At 43.1% G+C, this 22,310-nt stretch overlaps 1 protein-coding gene across 1 annotated transcript in view; it reads right to left on the reverse strand.

The window, feature by feature from the left end:
- The window catches only part of HSF5 (heat shock transcription factor 5), a 62,123-nt gene that overhangs the window by 34,066 nt on the left and 5,747 nt on the right, over window positions 1-22,310 (reverse strand). Inside the window, exons 3-5 of the mRNA XM_077836904.1 lie at window positions 20,095-20,192; window positions 9,653-10,180; window positions 5,142-5,319 (exon numbers count right to left, since the gene is read on the reverse strand). Of these exons, the coding sequence (XP_077693030.1) occupies window positions 5,142-5,319; window positions 9,653-10,180; window positions 20,095-20,192 (804 nt within the window). The remainder of the gene's footprint in view (window positions 1-5,141; window positions 5,320-9,652; window positions 10,181-20,094; window positions 20,193-22,310) is intronic.

The raw sequence follows: 22,310 nt of genomic DNA on the forward strand, positions 1-22,310 counted from the left end.
GCAGGATCCCCTGGGAGAATAACATGAGGGGGAAAGGAGTCCAGGAGAGTTCTGTATTTTAAAGAATCCTTATTGAGGTTACAGGGACAAACCATCCTGATGTGTAGAAAGAACAGTAACTATGGCAGGCGACCAGCTTGGCTTAACAGTGAAATCCTTGCTGATCTTAAACACAAAAAAGAAGCTTACAAGAAGTGGAAGATTGGACAAATGATCAGGGAAGAGTATATAAATATTGCTCGGGCATGCAGGAGAGAAATCAGGAAGGCCAAATCACACCTGGAGTTGCAGCTAGCAAGAGATGTTAAGAGTAACAAGAAGGGTTTCTTCAGGTATGTTAGCAAGAAGAAGAAAGTCAAGGAAAGTGTGGGCCCCTTACTGAATGAGGGAGGCAACCTAGTGACAGAGGATGTGGAAAAAGCTAATGTACTCAATGCTTTTTTTGCCTCTGTCTTCACGAACAAGGTAAGCTCCCAGACTACTGCACTGGGCAGCGCAGCATGGGGAGGAGGGGACCAGCCCTCTGTGGAGAAAGAAGTGGTTGGGGACTATTTAGAAAAGCTGGGAAAAGTCTATGGGGCCAGATGCACTGCAGCCATGAGTGCTAAAGGAGTTGGTGGATGTGATTGCAGAGCCATTGGCCATTATCTTTGAAAACTCATGGCAATCGGGGGAGGTCCCAGACGACTGGAAAAAGGCTAATGTAGTGCCCATCTTTAAAAAAGGGACGGAGGATCCTGGGAACTACAGGCCGGTCAGCCTCACCTCAGTCCCCGGAAAAATCATGGAGGAAGTCCTCAAGAAATCAATTCGGAAGCACTTAGAGGAAAGGAAAGTGATCAGGAACGGTCAGCATGGATTCACCAAGGGCAAGTCATGCCTGACTAATCTACTTGCCTTCTATGATGAGATAAACTATGGATGAGGGGAAAGCAGTGGACGTGTTATTCCTTGACTTTAGCAAAGCTTTTGACACGGTCTCCCACAGTATTCTTGTCAGCAAGTTAAAGCAGTATGGGCTGGATGAATGGGCTATAAGGTGGCTAGATTGTCGGGCTCAACAGGTAGTGATCAACAGCTCGATGTCTAGTTGGCAGCCGGTATCAAGTTGAGTGCCCCAAGGGACGGTCCTCGGGCTGGTTTTCTTCAATATCTTCGTTAATGATCTGGAGGATGCGTGGATTGCACCTTCAGCAAGTTTGCAGATGACACTAAACTGGGAGGAGAGGTAGATACGCTGGAGGGTAGGGATAGGATACAGAGGGCCCTAGACAAATTAGAGGATTGGGCCAAAAGAAATCTGGTGAGGTTCAACAAGGACAAGTGCAGAGCCCTACACTTAGGATGGAAAAATCCCATGCACCACGCTACAGACTAGGGACCGACTGGCTAGGCAGCATTTCTGCAGAAAAGGACCTAAGGGTTACAGTGGATGAGAACCTGGATATGAGTTAACAGAGTGCCGTTGTTGCCAAGAAGGCCAATGGCATTTTGGGATGTGTAAGTAGGGACATTGCCAGGAGATCGAGGGACGTGATCGTTCCCCTCTATTCAACATTGGTGAGGCCTCATCTGGAGTACTGGAACCACCTGATCAACATCCTCTACAGCAAACAGGGAAAGATAAAGAATGAGCTCTCAAAAATGGATACTCTCATAAAAAACAACCTTCCACACAAACTTCCTCGTGGCTGGACTTTAGTAAAACTAGACAAGCCATTTACAACACACACTTTGCTTCTCTACAAAAGAAAAAGGACACTAAACTTTCTAAACTACTACATGCCACAAGAGGCCACAGCAATGGTTCCCTCAACCCACCCAGCAATATTGTTAACTCATCCAACTATACTCTTAGCCAGCAGAAGCAACTGTCCTATCTCGGGGCCTCTCCTTCTGCCCCTCCACCCCCACGAACATGATACAGTTCTGTGGTGACCTAGAATCCTATTTTCGATGTCTCCGACTCAAGGAATATTTCCAACAAACCTCTGAACAACATACTAATCCACAGAGACCTCCCTACCAACACTAAAAAAAGAAGGATTCTAGGTGGACTCCTCCTGAAGGTCGAGACAGCAGACTGGACTTCTACATAGACTGCTTCCGCCGACGTGCACGGGCTGAAATTGTGGAAAAGCAGCATCACTTGCCCCACAACCTCAGCCATGCAGAACACAATGCCATCCACAGCCTCAGAAACAACTCTGACATCATAATCAAAAAGGCTGACAAAGAAGGTGCTGTTGTCATCATGAATAGGTCGGAATATGAACAAGAGGCTGCTCGGCAGCTCTTCAACACCACTTTCTACAAGCCATTCCCCTTTGATCCCACTGAGAGTTACCAGAAGAAACTACAGCATTTGCTCAAGAAACTCCCTGAAAAAGCACAAGATCAAATCCGCACAGACACACCCCTGGAACCCCGACCTGGGATATTCTATCTACTACTGAAAATCCATAAACCTGGAAATCCTGGGCGCCCTATCATCTCAGGCATTGGCACCATGACAGCAGGATTGTCTGGATATGTAGATTCCCTCCTCAGGCCCTATGCTACCAGCACTCCCAGCTACCTTCGAGACACCACTGACTTCCTGAGGAAACTACAATCCATCGGTGATCTTCCTGAAAACACCATTTTGGCCACTATGGATGTAGAAGCCCTCTGCACCAACATTCCACACAAAGATGGACTACAAGCTGTCAAGAACACTATCCACAATAATGTCACAGCTAACCTGGTGGCTGAACTTTGCGATTTTGTCTTTACCCATAACTATTTTATATTTGGGGACAACGTATACCTTCAAATCAGCGGCACTGCTATGGGTACCCGCATGGCCCCATAGGATGCCAACACTTTTATGGCTGACTTAGAACAACACTTCCTCAGCTCTCGTCCCCTAACGCCCCTACTCTACTTGCGCTATATTGATGACATCTTCATCATCTGGACCCATGGAAAAGAAGCCCTTGAGGAATTCCACCATGATTTCAACAATTTCCATCCCACCATCAACCTCAGCCTGGTCCAGTCCACACAAGAGATCCACTTCCTGGACACTACAGTGCTAATAAACGATGGTCACATAAACACCACCCTATACCAGAAACCTACTGACCACTATACCTACCTACATGCCTCCAGCTTTCACCCTGACCACACCACACGATCCATCGTCTACAGCCAAGCTCTGCAATACAACCGCATTTGCTCCAACCCCTCAGACACAGACAAACACCTAAAAGATCTCTATCAAGCATTCTTACAACTACAATACCCACCTGCTGAAGCGAAGAAACAGATTGACAGAGCCAGAAGAGTTCCCAGAAGTCACCTACTACAGGACAGGCCTAACAAAGAAAATAACAGAAGGCCACTAGCCGTCACCTTCAGCCCCCAACTAAAACCCCTCCAACGCATTATCAAGGATCTACAACCTATCCTGAAGGACGACCCAACACTCTCACAAATCTTGGGAGACAGGCCAGTGCTTGCCTACAGACAGCCCCCCAACCTGAAGCAAATACTCACCAGCAACCACATGCCACACAACAGAACCACTAACTCAGGAACCTATCCTTGCAACAAAGCCCATTGCCAACTGTGCCCACATATCTATTCAGGGGACATCATCACAGGGCCTAATAACATCAGCCACACTATCAGAGGCTCGTTCACCTGCACATCTACCAATGTGATATATGTCATCGTGTGCCAGCAATGCCCCTCTGCCATGTACATTGGTCAAACTGGACAGTCTCTACATAAAAGAATAAATGGACACAAATCAGATGTCAAGAATTACAACATTCATAAACCAGTCGGAGAACACTTCAATCTCTCTGGTCACTCGATTTCTGATCTCAAAGTGACTTTCCTTCAACAAAAAAACTTCGAAAAGACTCCAACGAGAGACTGCTGAATTGGAATTAATTTACAAATTGGATACAATTAACTTAGGCTTGAATAGAGACTGGGAATGGTTCAGTCATTATAAAAAGTAACCTATTTCCCCTTGATTATTCCTTTCCCCCCCCACTGTTCCTCAGACGTTCTTGTTAAACCCTGGATTTGTGCTGGAAATGGCCCACCTTGATTATCATACACATTGTAAGGAGAGTGATCACTTTAGATAAGTTAGTACCAGCAGGAGAGTGGGGTGGGGGGAGAGAAAACCTTTTGTAGTGATAAACACCCATTTTTTTCATGGTCTGTGTGTATAAAAACATCTTCTGTATTTTCCACAGTATGCATCCGATGAAGTGAGCTGTAGCTCACGAAAGCTTATGCTCAAATAAACTGGTTAGTCTCTAAGGTGCCACAAGTACTCCTTTTCTTTTTATCTGGAGTACCGTGTCCAGTTTTGGGCCCCACACTACAAGAAGGATTTTTTAAAAATTGGAAAACGTCCAACGGAGGGCAACAAAAATTATTAGGGGACTGGAACACATGACTTATGAGGAGAGGCTGAGGGAACTGGGATTGTTTAGTCTGTGAAAGAGAAGAATGAGGGGAGATTTGACAGCTGCTTTCAACTACCTGAAAGGGGGTTCCAAAGAGGATGGATCTAGACTGTTCTCAGTGATAGCAGATGACAGAACGAGGAGTAATGGTCTCAAGTTGCAGTGGGGGAGGTTTAGGGTGGATATTAGGAAAAACTTTTTCACTAGGAGGGTGGTGAAGCACTGGAATGGGTTACCTACGGAGGTGATGGAATCTCCTTCCTTACAAGTTTTTAAGGTCAGGCTTGACAAAGCCCTGGCTGGGATGATTTAGTTGGGGATTGGTCCTGCTTTGAGCAGGGGGTTTGACTAGATGTCCTCCTGAGGTCTCTTCCAACCCTGATATTCTATGATTCTATGGTACAGTTTATTCCTGTATGGAAAGGAAAATAAGCTATACTGGTATAAGGCACCTTTATACCTGTACAACTGTGGCAATATCAGTGGTTGTACTGGTATAATTATTTCAGTTAAAAAAACAGTACACAATTATCCAAAATAGGTATACTTGTATAACTTTCAAGTGTAGACCAAGCCTTACACTGTTCATCATTCTCTCTGTCTTGACTACATGGCTCCTTAGTCACCAGTCACAGGAAACACTGGTAAAGCTATGGACCCAATTCTTACCAGGAGACTTGCCCTTCTGTGAACTGCTTCTTCTCTCTCTGCACCTGGTTTGTATGGATGAAGCTGTGTCTTTGACAGATTTGCTCACAGGTCCCACATCTGAAATAAGGAATCCTACCTGCTCCGAAGACAAAACTGTCTCTGATGGGTTGGTTTGACACTTAATACTGGGATCCACCTTTAAAAAAAAAATCAAAACCCACTCAATACTTTCTGTAATCACTTTAGGGGATTTAATGCAGATAAATAGCTCTTTCTCTCATGGAACATCCACTTCAAGGGACATTCTACAAACAGAAAACACTACTTGGAGCTTAAATGCCATTAAAGAAAACTGGTCTGATTTTCATAAGGTATAAACTGTGTAAAATAAATGTAAAAATAAAAGCTCTCTTTTTTTAAAATTGGTATTTCTGAGCATCTTGGTGATCTGTAATATCACTTATGACATCAGCAATTTGAGCTCCATCCTAACATAATATTTAACAAAAAAAAATCTTCAAGGTCAGATTTTCAAACGAGTGCTAAAGAGGTGTAACTGTATACTCCAATGACTAGTAAGGCATCTAACTAGCCACTTACATGCACAACTGCCACAATTCTATGTGCATTTCTAAAAATGTCTCTAAGTCTAGTATTTAAGCAAAGTGATATTTTACACAGTAACATTATTCTGTTTAAGTAAATATTACAAAATAAAGACTAGTTTTCAGATTTTTTCATTGTATCAGCATATACTCATATCTCAAATGATGTTATCATTCAGCAAGATAGTTGTCAGCTGCAGTCTCAAAGTGCCAGAACTTGTCCAACCTATTAATAAACAGGTTTGAGAGTATATGCAATAAGGGGACAGGATGTCTGGCCAAAATTGTTTGTTGATATCTAGTGTGAAAGTTCCTCCTTTGCCTTGGTAGGTCCTGCGCTTATTGGCGGATTTGCTCGCCTCAGAGGTTCACAGCAGCCCTCAGTTTGACCACTTTCATGGCTCAAATCTGCCATTCACTCAGTTAGCCTCATCACTGGCTATGTGGAAAAGGAAGAAGAACAATTCCCGCAGTCTCTTCTGATCTACCCAGTGGATCAGGCCAGAGACCTTCCCCTCCGGTGGAACCCACAGTCCAGGTCAACTCCTCCGGTATCAAGTAGGAAGTTGGGGAGAAGGAGGGATGGGGGGAACCTGAGCCCGCCCTCTACTCTGGGTTCCAGCCCAGGGCCCTGTGGATTACAGCTGTCTACAGTGGCTCCTGTAACAGCTGCACGACAGCTACAACTCCCTGGGCTACTTCCCCATGGCCTCCTCCCAACACCTTCTTTATTCTCACCACAGGACCTTCCTCCTGATTTCTGATAATGCTTGTATTTCTCAGTCTTCCAGTAGTACACCTTCTCACTCTCAGCTTCTTGCGCCTCTTGCTCCCAGCTCCTTGCACGCACGCCACAAACTGAAGTGAGCTCCTTTTTAAACCCAGGTGCCCTGATTAGCCTGCCTGTCTGAATTGATTTTGGCAGCTTCTTGATTGGCTGCAGGTGTTCTAATCAGCCTGTCTGCCTTAATTGCTTCCAGAAAGTTCCTGATTGTTCTGGAACCTTCCCTGCTCCCTTACCCAGGGAAAAGGGACCGACTTAACCTGGGGCTAATATACCTGCCTTCTATCACTCTCCTGTAGCCATCTGGCCCAACCCTCTCACACTAGGTATACCGTTGTGTTAAGAACACTCATGAAAAATTTCAGCTTGAAAACAAGTTTTTCTGAAGGTTAATAACTACCAAAAATAGAGGGGTTGTTTCTTTAACCACAATTAATGTAATGCTAAAATGGCCTGGAACCTATAGGGTCCAGAGTGACCTAGACAAATTGGAGGATTGGGCTAAAAGAAATCTGATGAGGTTCAACAAGGACAACTGCAGGAGTCCTGCACTTAGGATGAAAGAATCCCATGCACTGCTACAGGCTGGGGACCGACTGGTTAAGCAGCAGTTCTGCAGAAAAGGACCTGGGGATTACAGTGGACGAGAAACTGGATATGAGTCAGCAGTATACCCTTGTTGCCAAGAAGGCTAATAGCATATTGGGCTGCATTAGTAGGAGCATTGCCAGCAGATCGAGGGAAGTGATTATTCCCCTCTATTCGGCACTGGTGAGACCACATTTGGAGTACTGTGCCCAGTTTTGGACCCCACACTACAGAAAGGATGTGTACAAATTGGAGAGAGTCCAGCAGAGGGCAACAAAAATGATTAGGGGGCTGGGGCACATGACTTACGAGAAGAGGCTGAGGGAACTGGGCTTGTTTAGCTTGCAAAAGAGATGAGTGAGGGGGGATTTGATAGCAGTCTTCAACTACCTGAAGGGGGGTTCCAAAGACGATGGCACTTGGCTGTTCTCAGTGGTGGCAGATGGCAGAACAAGAAGCAATGGTCTCAAGTTGCAGTGGGGGAGGTCTAGGTTGGATATTAGGAAAAACTATTTCACTAGGAGGGTGGTAAAGGACTGGAAAGGGTTACCTAGGGAGGTGGTGAAATCTCCATCCTTAGAGGTTTTTAAGGCCCGGCTTGACAAAGCCCTGGCTGGGATGATTTAGTTGGTGCTGGTCCTGCTTTGAGCAGGGGGTTGGACTTGATGACCTCCTAAGGTCTCTTCCAACCCTAATCTTCTATGATTCTATAAGTGCTGCAAAGATGTGAATAGATGTTGCTCTGCAGTGCAAGCATAAATGGAAGCAGATTCATGGTCCAAATAAGGTTAAATGAAGAACTAGACAGAATATAGGCTTTTCCCCTGCTAAAAATTTTGCAACAACTTGTAAAGACAATTGTTTGAGCAAACTTTTCCATGGAAAGTAAGATCCTGGCGAAAATCTGAAATCTAAACTATTTTGATTTGGAAGTGCTGTCGTGCTCCCTTTCTCCTCCAAGGGCTGGGCTCCCTGGTCAGACATCTCACCTGATACACCTCTCCTCTCCTGGTGAAGGGAGACAGCTTCACCAGGGGAGTCTCTGGTCATGATGAATCATGGGAGATGTAGCTGAGCTGGGAAGCTTAGCCCATAGAGAATGGGGACACGAGGAAACCAAATTTCAACTTCCATGAGATAGCACAATAGGATACCTGTATCAAAATATTTCAGTTTTTTGGTTAAATAATCATGTAAGTTTTCCATGGAAAGTAGACAGATTTTTTTTTAATACAAAAAATTCCATTTAATGAAAAACCCAATTTCCCATCAAAAACAGTTTAGATTAAAGCTTTTGACCAGCCATGGTTAAATGCTAGGGATAAATCTTTGCTTTGAGTGGTAGCCCCCTAAGCACTCATGCCTTTCTCTCCAGTATAATGTGTAAAAGATGGAAGTAGACAGAGTGGGCATGTCTGGGAAGACCTGGATTTAGTCACAATCTCTTGATAAACTGGTGTTTAACCCTGTATCTCACATTTGAGGCCTCACTTCTATGCGGAAATAACTTGGCAGCCATACACCAGCACTCTCATTAATACAGGATACATGTCCCCTGCACATCCTGTCCTGCTCATCTTTTTTACTTTCTATGTCTAGAAAGAACAATCAAACCAAGTATGGGATATTACAATACACAAGGTTCAGAGAAATCTTTCCTCAATGAACCAAAAAAATTGAGTTAAACAGTGTGCATAAATTAAGAATACTAACTGTCACTCAAATTAATTGCTCAGTGTTTTGGAATAACACTAAGGCTTTGTGTACAGTACCTTGCTTTTAGTGACACGGCTGTGCCGCCACAGCCATGCTGCTAAAAGGCATGCAGTGCAGCTGCTGTTTGTCGGCAGGAGAAAGCTCTCCTGCTGACAAAAAACTTCCACCTCGCCACGAGCAGCAGCGACTTTGTTGGCAGGAAAGTCTTCCTGGCGACAAAGAGCTGTTCACACCAGCTCTTTTCATCAGTAAAACAAAAGTTTTGCCGAAGAAGTTCCAGTGTAAACAAAGCCTTAGGGCTTACCATGGATTGATGCTGCAGCGATTGATCCACCAGGGGCTGATTTAGCGGGTCTAGTGAAGACCTGCTAAATCGACCACCACTTGCTTTCCCGTTGACTCCAATACTCCACCAGAAAGAGAAGCATAAGGTAAGTTGACGGGAGAATTTCTCCCGTTGACCCAGCGCCGTGTAGACAACGCAATAAGTCGACCTAAAGTACGTCTACTCCAGCTCTGTTATTCACATAGCTGGAGTTGCGTAACTTAGGTCGACTTAACCCCTTAAGACCTGCCCTTAGTGACATAAGACATAGTAAATACTAAGGGACAGATTACAATGGAGTGATGCGGATTTACATTGGCTGGGAATCTGACCCTAGAAGTCCAATCCATCCAACCCTTTAGTTTCTCACAGTTTTATGTAAGTTACTTCAATGGGACTACTCACACAAGAAGTTTGTGGGACCAGGCCCTCACTGTGGTATAGCGTAGTTATCACAGCAGAATATCCTGTAGTACAGGAACACATATTGCAGTGTTCCTTTACCCCATACCTGCTGTGGACTGAATGGCAGTCCCTCCTGAAGAAACACCACTGAAGACTGAGCTGAAGCATGGCTCATCTGTTCTTTCAGTTTCGCATGTGCTTCCTGTGTGTCTGCAGGTTCCTGCACCATTTGTGCAGCAGTGTTCTCTACAGGCTCGGTGGTGTGGATAGTATAAATAAATTCAGAAGACTGTGGCAAAGAACAGGCTATTGCTTGATCTGTTCCCACCATAAATGTAATATCAGAACCTACAGGTGTAAGAGGCTCCAGCTGGCTGGCGTGACTCGAGGAAGGTGCATCATTATTCCCAGGATTAACGATCAATTGCTGGCCTGCATTAGGCTGTGGGGTTGGACACTGGTTCTCCACAGGTTCCACCTTCACCATCTCTAACTTGGGGGATGAATGCATCTCATCTACAATCTGAAAGACAGCCTCTAGGTTTACTTCTGTCTTCTTGTTTTCATCAGCTGTATTGCATGGCCAGTTAGATGGCAAAAATTCAACTGGGTATGATGACTGCATTGGAGGATTCTGGGAAAACAAAATGCAATGGACTGTAATAAGAAAAATATTACTACAATATTAGATATATTCAAAGTTTCTTAGATTCATCAGTTCCAAGGCCAGAAGGCACACTAGAGTTTCCCCAAAATAATTCCTAGAGCACATCTTTAAAATAACATCCAATCTTGATTTAAAAATTATCAGTGATGGAGAAAACCACCATGACCCTGGGTAAATTGTTCCAATGCTTAATTACTTTTGCTGTTAAAAATTTACACTTTATTTCCAGTCTGAATAGGTCTAGCTTCAACTTCCAGACATTAGATCATGTTATATCTTTCTTTGCGAGACTGAAGAGCCCATTATCAAATATCTGCTCCCCATGTAGGTACTTATAGACTAATCAAGTCATCCCTTCACCTTCTCCTTAAGCTAAATAGACTGAGCTCCTTGACTCTGTAACTATAAAAAGGCATGTTTTCTAATCCTTTAACTATTCTCTGGCTCTTATCTGAACCATCACCAATCAATCAACATTTTTCTTGAATGTGTGGACAACAGAACTGGACACAGTCCTCTACCAGCAGTCTCACCAGTGCCAGATTCATATGTAAAATAACTCTCTACTCCTACTTGAGATTTCCCTGTTTACACATTCAAGGAAAGCATTAGCCCTTTTGGCTGCAGCACCAAACTGGGAGCTCATATTCAGCTGATTATCCACCACAACCCCCAAATCTTTTTCAGAGTCACTGCTTCCCAGAGTCCCTCATTGTGTAAGTACATCTACATTCTTTTTTCCTAGATGTATAAATGTACACTTAACCGTATAAAAATGTAGTGTTTTCTTGAACCCAGCTTACCAAGCAATCTAGAGAGGTCTGAATCAGTGACCTTTCCTCTTCATTGTTTACTACTCCCCTAATTTTTGTGTCATCTGCAAACTTTGTAACTGTTGATTTTATGTTTTCTTCCAGATCATTAATAAAATGTTAAATTGCATAGGGCCAAGAACTGATCCCTACAGGATCCCAATAGAGACACACCTGTTCAAGGATGATCCCCCGTTTACAATTACATTTTGAGACCTATTAATTAGCCAGCTTTTAATCCATTTAATGTATGCCATGTTAATTTTGCATCTTTCTTGTCATGCAGTACCAAGCAAGATGTCTTACAGAACTCTTAGTCTATTACATCAACACTATTATCTTTAGCAGCCAAACCTGTGATCTCATCAAGTTCTTAGTAGTGTCTCAGGTCCATCAATTACTTCCCTTTAAACACCTGCCTTACACTTTGCAGGTCCACTTTTGCCCCATTTGTATCTCCAGAAATAGGCTTCAGGGTACTCAGCATGTATTCCTGAAAAGGGGGTTCCAAAGAGGATGGCTCTAGACTGTTCTCAATGGTAGCAGATGACAGAACGAGGAGTAATGGTCTCAAGTTGCAGTGGGGGAGGTTTAGATTGGATATTAGGAAAAACTTTTTCACTAAGAGGGTGGTGAAACACTGGAATGCGTTGCCTAGGGAGGTGGTGGAATCTCCTTCCTTGGAAGTTTTTAAGGTCAGGCTTGACAAAGCCCTGGCTGGGATGATTTAACTGGGAATTGGTCCTGCTTCGAGCAGGGGGTTGGACTAGATGACCTTCAGGGGTCCCTTCCAACCCTGATATTCTATGATTCTATGATTCTATTCAAAATTTCTCTTATGCCCAACGTTGAGAACTTTGGAGGGAAGCATCTAATTTTTGTTAGTGGAGGGCTAGCGTGCTCGCTCGCTCTCTCTCGCTCCCTTTTTTTCAGTAAGGCAAAAGAAATTTAAGCAAGTCTCAGATAGTTTGAGAAGAAAATTATTGTCACTAAAGCAGAGAGAAAACTTCATAACACCATAGAATGAAGGCCATAATTGTTATGTCCAATATTCCCTCCACCTCCCAATATCTGAGGCTGCTTATCCTCTTTCCAATATTGGCCTATACTATATCTTTTATTACATTAAACCTAGGAATTTTGTTTGCCCCCAAATAAATTGTAACATCATAAATAGTAATTAGATAGGGATTTCTTTTAGAAGTCTTTGCAGTAAGAATGTAATCCTAGGGAGAAGCGTCATTTTCACCATTGTGATTCTACCAGTCAAGGATATTATCATCCTAACCCATTTTATCATATTTTTTAAAAAGTATTTACAATAGAGTTATGTTATCTGCATTCTGTACATTTTCCTAACAGGGGTTCATATTGCCTTCAAAGGACTTTTGAGATTTTTCCCCCTAACCGAATTTAATATTTTAAAGCTATTTTGGGGTATCTTGGTTTAACTCAAGTGCTAGATGCCATCCTCACTAATACAAAAATTAACAACTGGCAGTATGTAACCTGGACCTACAGTCTTCCTACTGATTCTTGTCACCCTTTCCCTCTCCGGAAGTGTAAAGGTCCACTCTGAAAAGCTGTGGAACTAAGATCTCAGATCTTTGAGTCCTTGTGGTCAGTGAACTCCAAGGTCTTACTCTGGAAAGAATGCATCATACTTACAACTTAGGCTTGACCAATAATGGGTATGTTAAGGTTCTCTTACTCTCTATCCACCCAATGTCTAGCAGGAGGCGTCAGATATATTTTTCAAACACCAGCACTCTTCTTGGTCTTTTGAAGACTTTTACAACCCTGTTTCAGCATCAGTGGAAAAATACAAAGGAGAGCATAGGCTCTTGTATTTTTGAAAAAGAAGGACTTCTAACATGTAAAATGATAGGAACTTGATTCAGCATTCCAGGCATAATATAACCTCAGAAAAAACAAGGTATCATCTTGCACAAGTGAAATGCAGGACACGGAATATTGGACAAACAGTGTCAAACCTTGAGGGCTGAAGCTGTCCTCGTCACATTCTGTAAGTTTTTGGAAACAGGGGTACTTGAGCACAGATAGGAGATACAAAATTCCACACGGCATCATTACACACAAAGTGTGAACAGAATATTAGGATATCATTATTAAAAAGACCCTTATTGTTATTTTAAAAAACTTAACTCTGTGTGTGTGTGTGTGTGAGAGAGAGAGAGAGAGAGAAACAGGTCCTTTTATTCATCCAGATCAGAGATTTTTACTAGACCACTGAAAGGCATATGTCCAATCCATGGACTACCACTGTACCAAATTTCAAGTTTCTACTTTCCCTATGAGTTGGTAGAAGTTGTTTTTTGTTTGTTTTGTTTTTTAAGGAAAAAAACTAGACAACCAACATTTTTTGTCACTCACTTCCTTCTAAAGAAGGAAATGAAAACCAAGAACCAGTAAAACTGTTTTTGCTTAAACACCACAGGAATATTCTCTTCCGGGTAGAGAAAAACCTAGAAAATTTCATCCTGAAAAGTGTAAATCAGACAAAGTTGTAAGAAATTGAAAACAGGCCTTTTGGAATGGAGATACGCAGGCAATCATAACTCTATCTGTCACTAGGCACTATAGGCCAGATTTCAAAGTATTTAGGTGCCTAAAGATGCAGATAGGTGTCTAGTGGGATTTTCAAAACACCTGAACTGGTTAGGTACATAACCTGCTTAATCACTTTTCAAAAGTCCCAGTATGCACCTGAATACCTTTGGAAAACCTGGCCCTCACAGCTATAATACCACCAAGTGTACACAAATATTAGCAGTAGCTGGTAGTAACTCCTATATTTAGGGTGCATAACCCTTTCCATTATAAAGAATCCTTGTAATCTTTTCAGGGTGGATTTGATTTAAACCAAATTGATTAGTGATTTAAATCATGATTTAAATTTAATCATGGATTTCTACATAAAAGTGTATTCTTGTTGGTGGTTATAACCTTAATACATATTCTTCACAACTCAGAGATAGATGTAGATTTCATTTTAAAAGGTACACACTATACATTTTTAAAGTGATTTATTTTGAAAACTTTTCAGATTACTTTTACAGCTATATCAGAAAATGAATGATTGTTTGGTTATTTCATTTACCAAAGGTAACTGAAGCAGATATTTATGAAGTCATTGGGAGGTGAATTATCTCCAGTTCAACAGGTTAATCATTAATATCTGGAGGATTTTCTTGCCATGCTGTATTAGGAGAACATCACCAGACAGACATTTAAATTGTTTTATTTAATTAAAACAACATTATGTATTCTGGATTTTTTTCTTCAACAGCAAACATAATATTTTAACAAAACAAGCATATGAATTTTTGAATTTAAACATTCAAGTTTTTTAAAATCAGGTTTGTTTTTGTTAAAATTGTTTTTACCTAAAATAGTTAAATGAAATTAAAAAAAAAATAATTAAATTGACTATGTCAGCCAGGTCAACATGAGAAACAAGTATACAGCCAATATTCATAACTTTGAATACAACGACACATGCACACAAATAGGAAGAATATATCCAGTAGATCATAACCTTTACATAGATATGTTATATGGCATACGTAGCATAAAACATATTCCAGTTATGCCATATATATACACATTCATAAGCATATTTCCATAAAGCCTTATGGGGTGCACCGTCACACCGAGTATTGAGAATATCTGCAAGAAAATGAGCTGGAGACAGTGCTTGTCCCATTTGTTTTTTTAATGCTTGTAATTTAACTCTGTCATTGCATATTTCTCTTTTTAAGATCTCACTCAGTTCCTTCCAAATTTCAACAGTGTCAGCAATAAAACAGTTATTTCCCTGCATTTTGTTCAAGGCTACAGAAATAGGCTTCAGGGTACTCAGCATGTGTTCAACATTTCTCTTAAGCCCAATGTTGAGAACTTTGTCTGTGACAGTGCCATCTATTTTTTCATGCTTTTGTTCACAAACTGTCATCAGATTAGGCCAGTTCTTGATACAGTGCTCAAAACAGTCTACTACGGAGTTCCATCACACGTCTTGTGAGAAAGTTAGCTTGGTTCCTCCCACTTTTTTCAGAGCAGCTGCTGCAAAGTGGTTGTTACAGAAGTATTTTGCAATTTCAACAACATTAGCCTTTATTTCTGGAACACTGAAGTCTTTGGCTAGGAGGTGCATCAAATGAGCACTGCAACCATATGTTATTAGCTTGGGACTCTCTTCTAAATTTCTTCTCATCTTGGATACATTTGCAGCATTGTCTGTGACCAAGCTGCGTACTAGACATTTCAATTTTTTTTTCCCACAGTTTGTTATAGCTTTTACTCCTGCTTCTTGTCAATATTCTGCTATGTGTGCATTTCCTGATGTATCAATTGTTTCTGTAAGGAAGACATTCCCTTCTTCTGTTGTCACACAAGCACGTACAACAGGATCATTGTGGACATTGCTCCACCCATCAAGACTCAGGTTAACAATTTTACCCTCTAGACCTTTTGCACCCTGCTCAATTTCTCTTTCATACGCTTTATCCAGCAATTTGCCTGCAACATCTGCTCTGTTGGATGGACTGTATCCTGTTCTCAGTAACTGAACCATGTTAATGAAGTGTGGGTTCTCCATTATATAGAACGGAGAGTTTGTTGCATAAACAAACCGGGCAATTTTTTCATCAATGACCTCTTTTTGTAATCTGCTGGTTCTTATCACAAACTTATCTATGGTTGTTTCTGGATGATGGAGATTTTTTTTTCTTTTTCCTACAGGTGATATACTGTGGCTATGTGACATACATGATGTGACTGAAACACTATCATTGGCAGATAACTCTGAAACTATAGAAAATGATGGTGATCTTGAAGGTGGATAATCTTCAGAATCCTGTATGTTGAGGATGGATTCTCCTAAACAAAATAAGTCAATGCAGTCATTTAATTATTATTACCAACCTGCTCATTTAGTATTACTCATTGCACTCACTGACACTCAGTACTACTTTAAAGGTGAAATTGTAAAAGGAAGATCTGCCTATTTTAGCTATTTATTTTTTATCACAACTGCATCTAAAATGATAGTACCATAGAGTAACAACTATATTTTTTGCTCAAACATGAGAATTCAAGAATAGTCCAGAAGGAAGACAGGCAGTCCTTAAGAAAAAAGTATGAAATAAAAAAGTTTACCAACCTGAAAATCCTTCATGTTCAGACATGTTCCTTTCATCATCTTCAACACAGCTTCCTCCTGAGACGGAACACTTCTCACAATGTTGTTTCATTTGAGCAACCAGGCGTTGCATTTCTTTATTGCACTTTTTGCATTTTTCACACATGCGTCTCTTACCCACAGTTAGAGGAACTTCAGTAAAATATTCCCAAACTGGGTCTCTTTTACAGCCTGCTACCATTATAGGTTTTCCCTTCTAATGAGAGAATGGTATGGTAGACCTCAAATCAATGAAGGTTACACTCAGAAAGACCTCAAGACTTCTAGAATACGCTGCTCAAACAGTTTCACTTTTGCGTCTACTGCCTGTCCCTCCCTTCTCACATTTATCTCCAGACTTCTTCTCCTTGTTCAGATCTATTCTGCCCCCAAAAATCTTCAATTCACTGAACTTTTTGAAACTTTGCACTTTTAGAAAGAGGTAAGGGATTGACTCTGTGTACACAAACTTGCAGAGGGACAATAGGGTTGAGGTCTGTTATTTCTCACTTCTCTATATTTATTTATTTTAAAACATTGTTGCTGTTAACAAGCATGTTACTTCTGGAGACACAAATCCACAGTCTGAGAACTGCAAAATTAAGCATCTCTGATGGTATCTTCTAGACCAGCGGTCCCCAACCTTTCTGTGGGAATAGCACATTCCTATTCCCAGAAGACTGTGGCGGGCACCAGACACCCCGCTGCTGAAATGCCGCCGAGAAGCAGCTGCGGAAAGAAGCATCGGCGCCGAAATGCCGCCGAGAAACGGCAATGCTTCTCGGCGGCATTTCAGTGGGCGGTTCTCCAGTGGCTGCACTCAAAGGCGGCATTTCAGCGGCGCGGTGCCCTGTGGGCGCACACAACCGCCCCGGCGGGCGCCATTGTGCCTGTGGGCATCACGTTGCGGACCCCTGTTCTAGACTGAGCATGGAGTCCCATTGGGTAGATAGAAAGATTAACCTAAATAATCTATACAGAAGCCCCGGGAACCCCATAAAATTGGGTCCTGAATTCATGAACTATTGGAACTCATTTACAAAACTTTTCTTAAACATTATATGAATATATTGTCTCATACTATAGAATTAGAATGTATAATACCTATTCCATGATGGTTCCATCTTTGAGCTATAATGTATCTTAATTAAAACTATCTTTAGATAGTTTTTTTCCTCAAAAGCATTTTATCAAAAAAATCCGATTTAAATAAAAAAAATTCAATTTTTTTTATTTTATGTTTTTAAATCATTGATTTTTATCCACCCTGAATCTCTTCTTTGAGAATCTCTCAAAACTCTATTGTTTACAGCAGGTATTTGAAGCAGGTATATAATACTCAAAAGGGAGAATCCCCTCAGGGTACAGAAGTGTCTGTCCCTTGTCCTGTGAAATGCTATTCACACTTTGTCTCTGCCAGATTACTATTTCCCTTTGGTTCCTCAGGGAAATATCAGCCTGCCAAAAATCACTGAAGATTCCACGTTTGGGCCACACCAGTGCCAAAGTAGCAGCAGCAGATAACGCACCAAGAATACCTGTGAGCTGCTGGAGAAACTGTAGCAGAAGGGGGTGAAGAGAGCCAGGCTTCCCCCACCACCAAACCAACACATGGACCACAGCGTCCCATTACAACTGAGGATCATATGGGCAGAAGATCCCTCAGCTCCGAGGAGGTGGAGGTCAGGGGCAGTGAAGGAAGAGAATAGCAGCTCAGCGAAACATGCTTTTACTTCTACATTGCTACCCACAATGTGATTAACCAGTGCCTCTTTATACTCCTCCACCACTACATTAATGAGACCACAATTTGGCCCTGAATTTACGTAAGTTTCTGTAAGACCATCATTGGTGGCAGGAATCATAGACTGGGGGAGGCTGTGCCTCCGCAAACAGCCAGGTGTAGCCCTGCCCATGCTCTGCCCCTTAGCGCCCCCCACCCCACCCCACTTCTGTTCAGTGCGGCTTCAGAACTGGGGCCCACCATCCACCCTCCAGGTGCTCTGCCCACCGTCCCAGTGCTCCGGGGCTGTGGCCGCGCAGCCCACCAGGCCCTGGGAGGCTGAGGGGGGGCGTGCAGCCACGCTGCCCTCCCAGCGCTCAGGGAGGGGAGGGGGGGGGCGCTGCGGCCACAATGCCCGCTCCAGGACTCGGGGAGGTTGAGGGCACTAGCCTGGAGTTGGAGCCAGCAGATGCAGTGGGGGGGGCTCCGGAAGGGGGTGCACAAGGGCGGGGCTCGGGCAGAAGGGGCATGGCTGGGGGCTAGCCTCCCCTGGGTGGCAGTTCACACGCCACCCATGAAGACCATATAAAGGTTCTTGACTAGAGGATTATAATTAATATACATGGGGATTTGTGTATTTGGCAAGAAAGACAACCAGATAATCAGGTTTGGAGAAGCCAACCCCTTTTCAGAGCACAGAGGCATATACTTTCTCAGTACATCTCACTTCACTAGTCTCATACAAAAAAGTATAAGGTCTCCTCCCATTTTAGACCTTTTGATATCCAATAAACACAGGCCCTCCAAGTCAGATACTTCCCTCTTTGTCAGAATCAGATGGGGGCATTTTCAGTAAATAAGGAATTTTAGGATTTGGTTAGAGAGAAGAAGCCAACTTGATAAGTCATCTTTGATTTTGCTAAGCACAAGATAAAGTTGCAGAAATGCAAATCAGAAACCCACTTGGTATGCGGACTAGAGAGATTTCACAGTGTTATGAAAAACTCATTGTCCAACCTAGGAAATCCCTGGAGGACCACTAATACTCCAGATTTATCAACATTAATATTGAAATCTGAAATACTGAGGTTCATTAACAAAGACAAATAGAAACGTTGGAGAAATCAGCTATGTTTTCTTTTATATTGTGGTTGCCTCACCCAGAGCAAGTAGCTCCACAGAGTGGAACACTTGACCTGGTGTTTACCCGAGGACTAATCAGAGAGTTACAAAAAACACACATTTATATACAGCTGTCCTTGCACGTATTTTTACAGTCAAGTTAATTGTATGTATTCTCAAAGTCATCCTCTTTCAATTCTATATCCCCCCTCCCCAAGAGTTCACAGTACTGTAACTCCATGCAGCATTCCCTATAATTTTTTGTCCATGTGCGGAATGAATTTTGTTATGTGCACCAATATGGAGGCGATGTGCAACGGCGATGGGGCCGAGGGGTTTGGAGTGTGGGAGAGGGTTCAGGGGGATGAGGGCTCTGGCTGGGAGTGTGGACTCTGGGGTAGGGTAGGGGATGAGGTGATTGGGGTGCGGGACGGGGCTCAGGGCTAGGGCAGAGGGTTGGGGTTTGGTGGGGGTGAAGGCTCTGGCTGGGAGTGCGGGCTCTGGAGTGGGGCTCAGGATGAGAGGTTCGCGGTGCAGGAGGGTCCTTAGGGCTGGGGCAGAGGGTTGGGGTAAGGGGGTGAGGGCTCTGGCTGGGGGTGCCCTCTCCCTGGGGTGCCCCAGCCCTCTGTCGCCGCAGCAGCTGGGGGATGGGCACCCCTCCACAGCTGCATAAGCTCTGTCTGGGCTGGGCTGGACGAGGCCAAGCCGAGGAAGGGGCACCTCTCCACGGCCACGGCAGATCCCGTGGGCTGAGCTGGACCGGGTCAGGTCACCTCTCCATGGGCCGCAGCAGCTCCGGCTGGGCTGGGACGGAGGAGAGATGCTTCTCCATGGCCGTGGCAGCTCCGGCTGGGCAGGGCCAGGGGAGAGGCGCTCTCCACGGCTGCAGCAGCTCTGGCTGGGCTGGGGGAGGGACGCCTTTCCCCACTTGCGCAGCCCTTGATAGCCTGCTGCACGGCCGCATGGCTTAGAGGGAACTTAGGTCACATGGCTTCCTCTTGTTTCAACTTAGTGCACTCACCTGGAAATAGCTGCAGTGTGTGTAGGTTGAGGCTGTAGGACTGCCACAGCAACTAAGAGGATCTAGGTGAGTCGTAGGTGAGCAGCACTGTAAAACAGCTGGAAAGAATCCAAACAGAAAAGTTAACAAATTTCTAGAACCTCTGTTCAATATTGGCACTGCCAGCTCACTTCCAGAAATCTAGTATTACCTCCATAACGGATTTAAAATATGTAAGATTCACATCTATTATCTTAATAATAATGCTTATTCTATGTACTTAGGCTATCCAGAATCTACTGCTATGGGGCTATCCCTGATGTGTGTCTCCTGAGAAGTCAATCACACGTGAGCAATGGACTATACCTTTAGGAAAAGTTAAGATGCTTAAGAAATCAGTAATGAATAATCACTATGTGTACTCCTAATTGCATTACAGCTAAAGTGAAGGACTGTCTTAAAACAGGCTTAGAAATACACTTGAGGCATTTAACAGAAGGCCTGAATAGCATGAGTGATTGACACAAAGGTCATAAGATTTAGCAATATGTATCATGTTATAAACACATAAGCCACAATAACAATAATCTGGGCTCAAAATAGCATATTTTATGTACTTTCTGGGTACACCTGAAACTACATTGACATGTTGAAATCATTGTTAAATGCACTGATGCAAATTGGCCATGCAAGAACCCTAAAATTGGTCCCTGGAATACTAAACATGGGCAGAGGGCTGACACTTAATAAATTATGGTCCCAGACACACATGGATGTAAGGGAAAGGTGTATTTCCAACTTAGTTGAGAAGGTTGGACTGTGGAAAGCTTAATACCAAGCCCAGGAAAGATGGGCTCCTTCTTCCTTTCCTCATCGCAGACAAGAAACTGAGTAGAGAGCCCCTTCCCGTTTCTCTCTCTCCCCTTTATCTCCCCCTCCCTGCTACTCTTCACAAACCTAACTGGTAGGAGAGTGCCACTACAAAACAAGGACACAGAATTAACTGTGGACCTTCTGGGATGGTCTGAGCCAATGAACAGATGGGACGGGACAGGGAACAAGCCCAGGAAGATGTAGAGAGAGAACAAAGAAAGAGCTGAGAAGCAGCAGCACTGAGCTGGGGCAGAGAGATATGAGGGTGCAGTGTCTGAATGAGGAGCTGCTTGACAGCCAGCTGCTGCACTGGTGCTTGCAACTCTTATGGATGCACAGCCTGGAGCTGACAATTCGACTGAGACGACAGCAAGACTCACCAGTCTGAGCTTAACAATGTATACAAGCACCAGAGCGCACAGACAGGTTGGACTGACCCAAGTGGGGAGGAGAAAGAGAGGATCGCATTGGCATGGGGCAGAATCTGTGTGTGTCTAGCCAAGTGTGTGTGTGGGGCGGGTTATGTACGACATGCTGTATCTGGGCAAGGAAGTCTGCATAACTCCTGCTAGAAATCCGTACCTCAGTCTATTCCTGGCTTTGCCTGGGTTAGATCAAAGCGTTTTTCTATTGTTACCGTGGTGCTTGATACAGGAATTAACTCTGACCTCCCCTAAGAGGGAGGTTTGGTGTTTGTTTAGAGGTGCCTGGCTAGGACCTGCAATCATTTCCCCAACCCTGGGAATCCCCCACCTGACACAGGTGTTCCAGATTAGTTTTGTGAGTATGCATAATGCAGGTTGTTCTTTTATACTTTTGATGCCTTAACAGTGTTGTGATTATACTTAGAAAGATTTTTATTAAAGCCCAGATCAGTATCTCTCTCCAAGTGCCTCACCAATTTCAAATCTCTGAAGCAATTTCTTAAGTAGCCACCTAAGAGACTGAACCAGGGATCAGTAGCTTGGGCATTTTGCACCCCAATTAATTAAATGGCTATGAAAGCACGAGAAATTGGAACTCTTAAAACCCAGAAGTCTGAGTTACATACACTCAGAAATTAAATACCTCTATTTGTAACATTTACAAAAAAGAAATTTTCTCTTTTCCTATAATTCAAACAAGGGTCTTAGACAATTTGCTTCAAACTTTCTGGACAAAACATCTGCTCTGAAGATACATATAGAATTTTTGAGGCAATTTTTTTTGGGGTGGGGAGGAAGAAGAAAAAAGTCAAAAATAAAACTTAGACTGGAATGCATGCAACCTTAACTATGGTACTACAAGAATGATGGAGGGATAGATGTCACTTTCCATCTGAAGGTGCACAGATTACAGTATGAATGGCTCAATAGGAAAGAATT

Source organism: Eretmochelys imbricata, chromosome 17 (assembly GCF_965152235.1).
Source record: "Eretmochelys imbricata isolate rEreImb1 chromosome 17, rEreImb1.hap1, whole genome shotgun sequence".
Lineage (NCBI taxonomy): Eukaryota > Metazoa > Chordata > Testudines > Cheloniidae > Eretmochelys > Eretmochelys imbricata.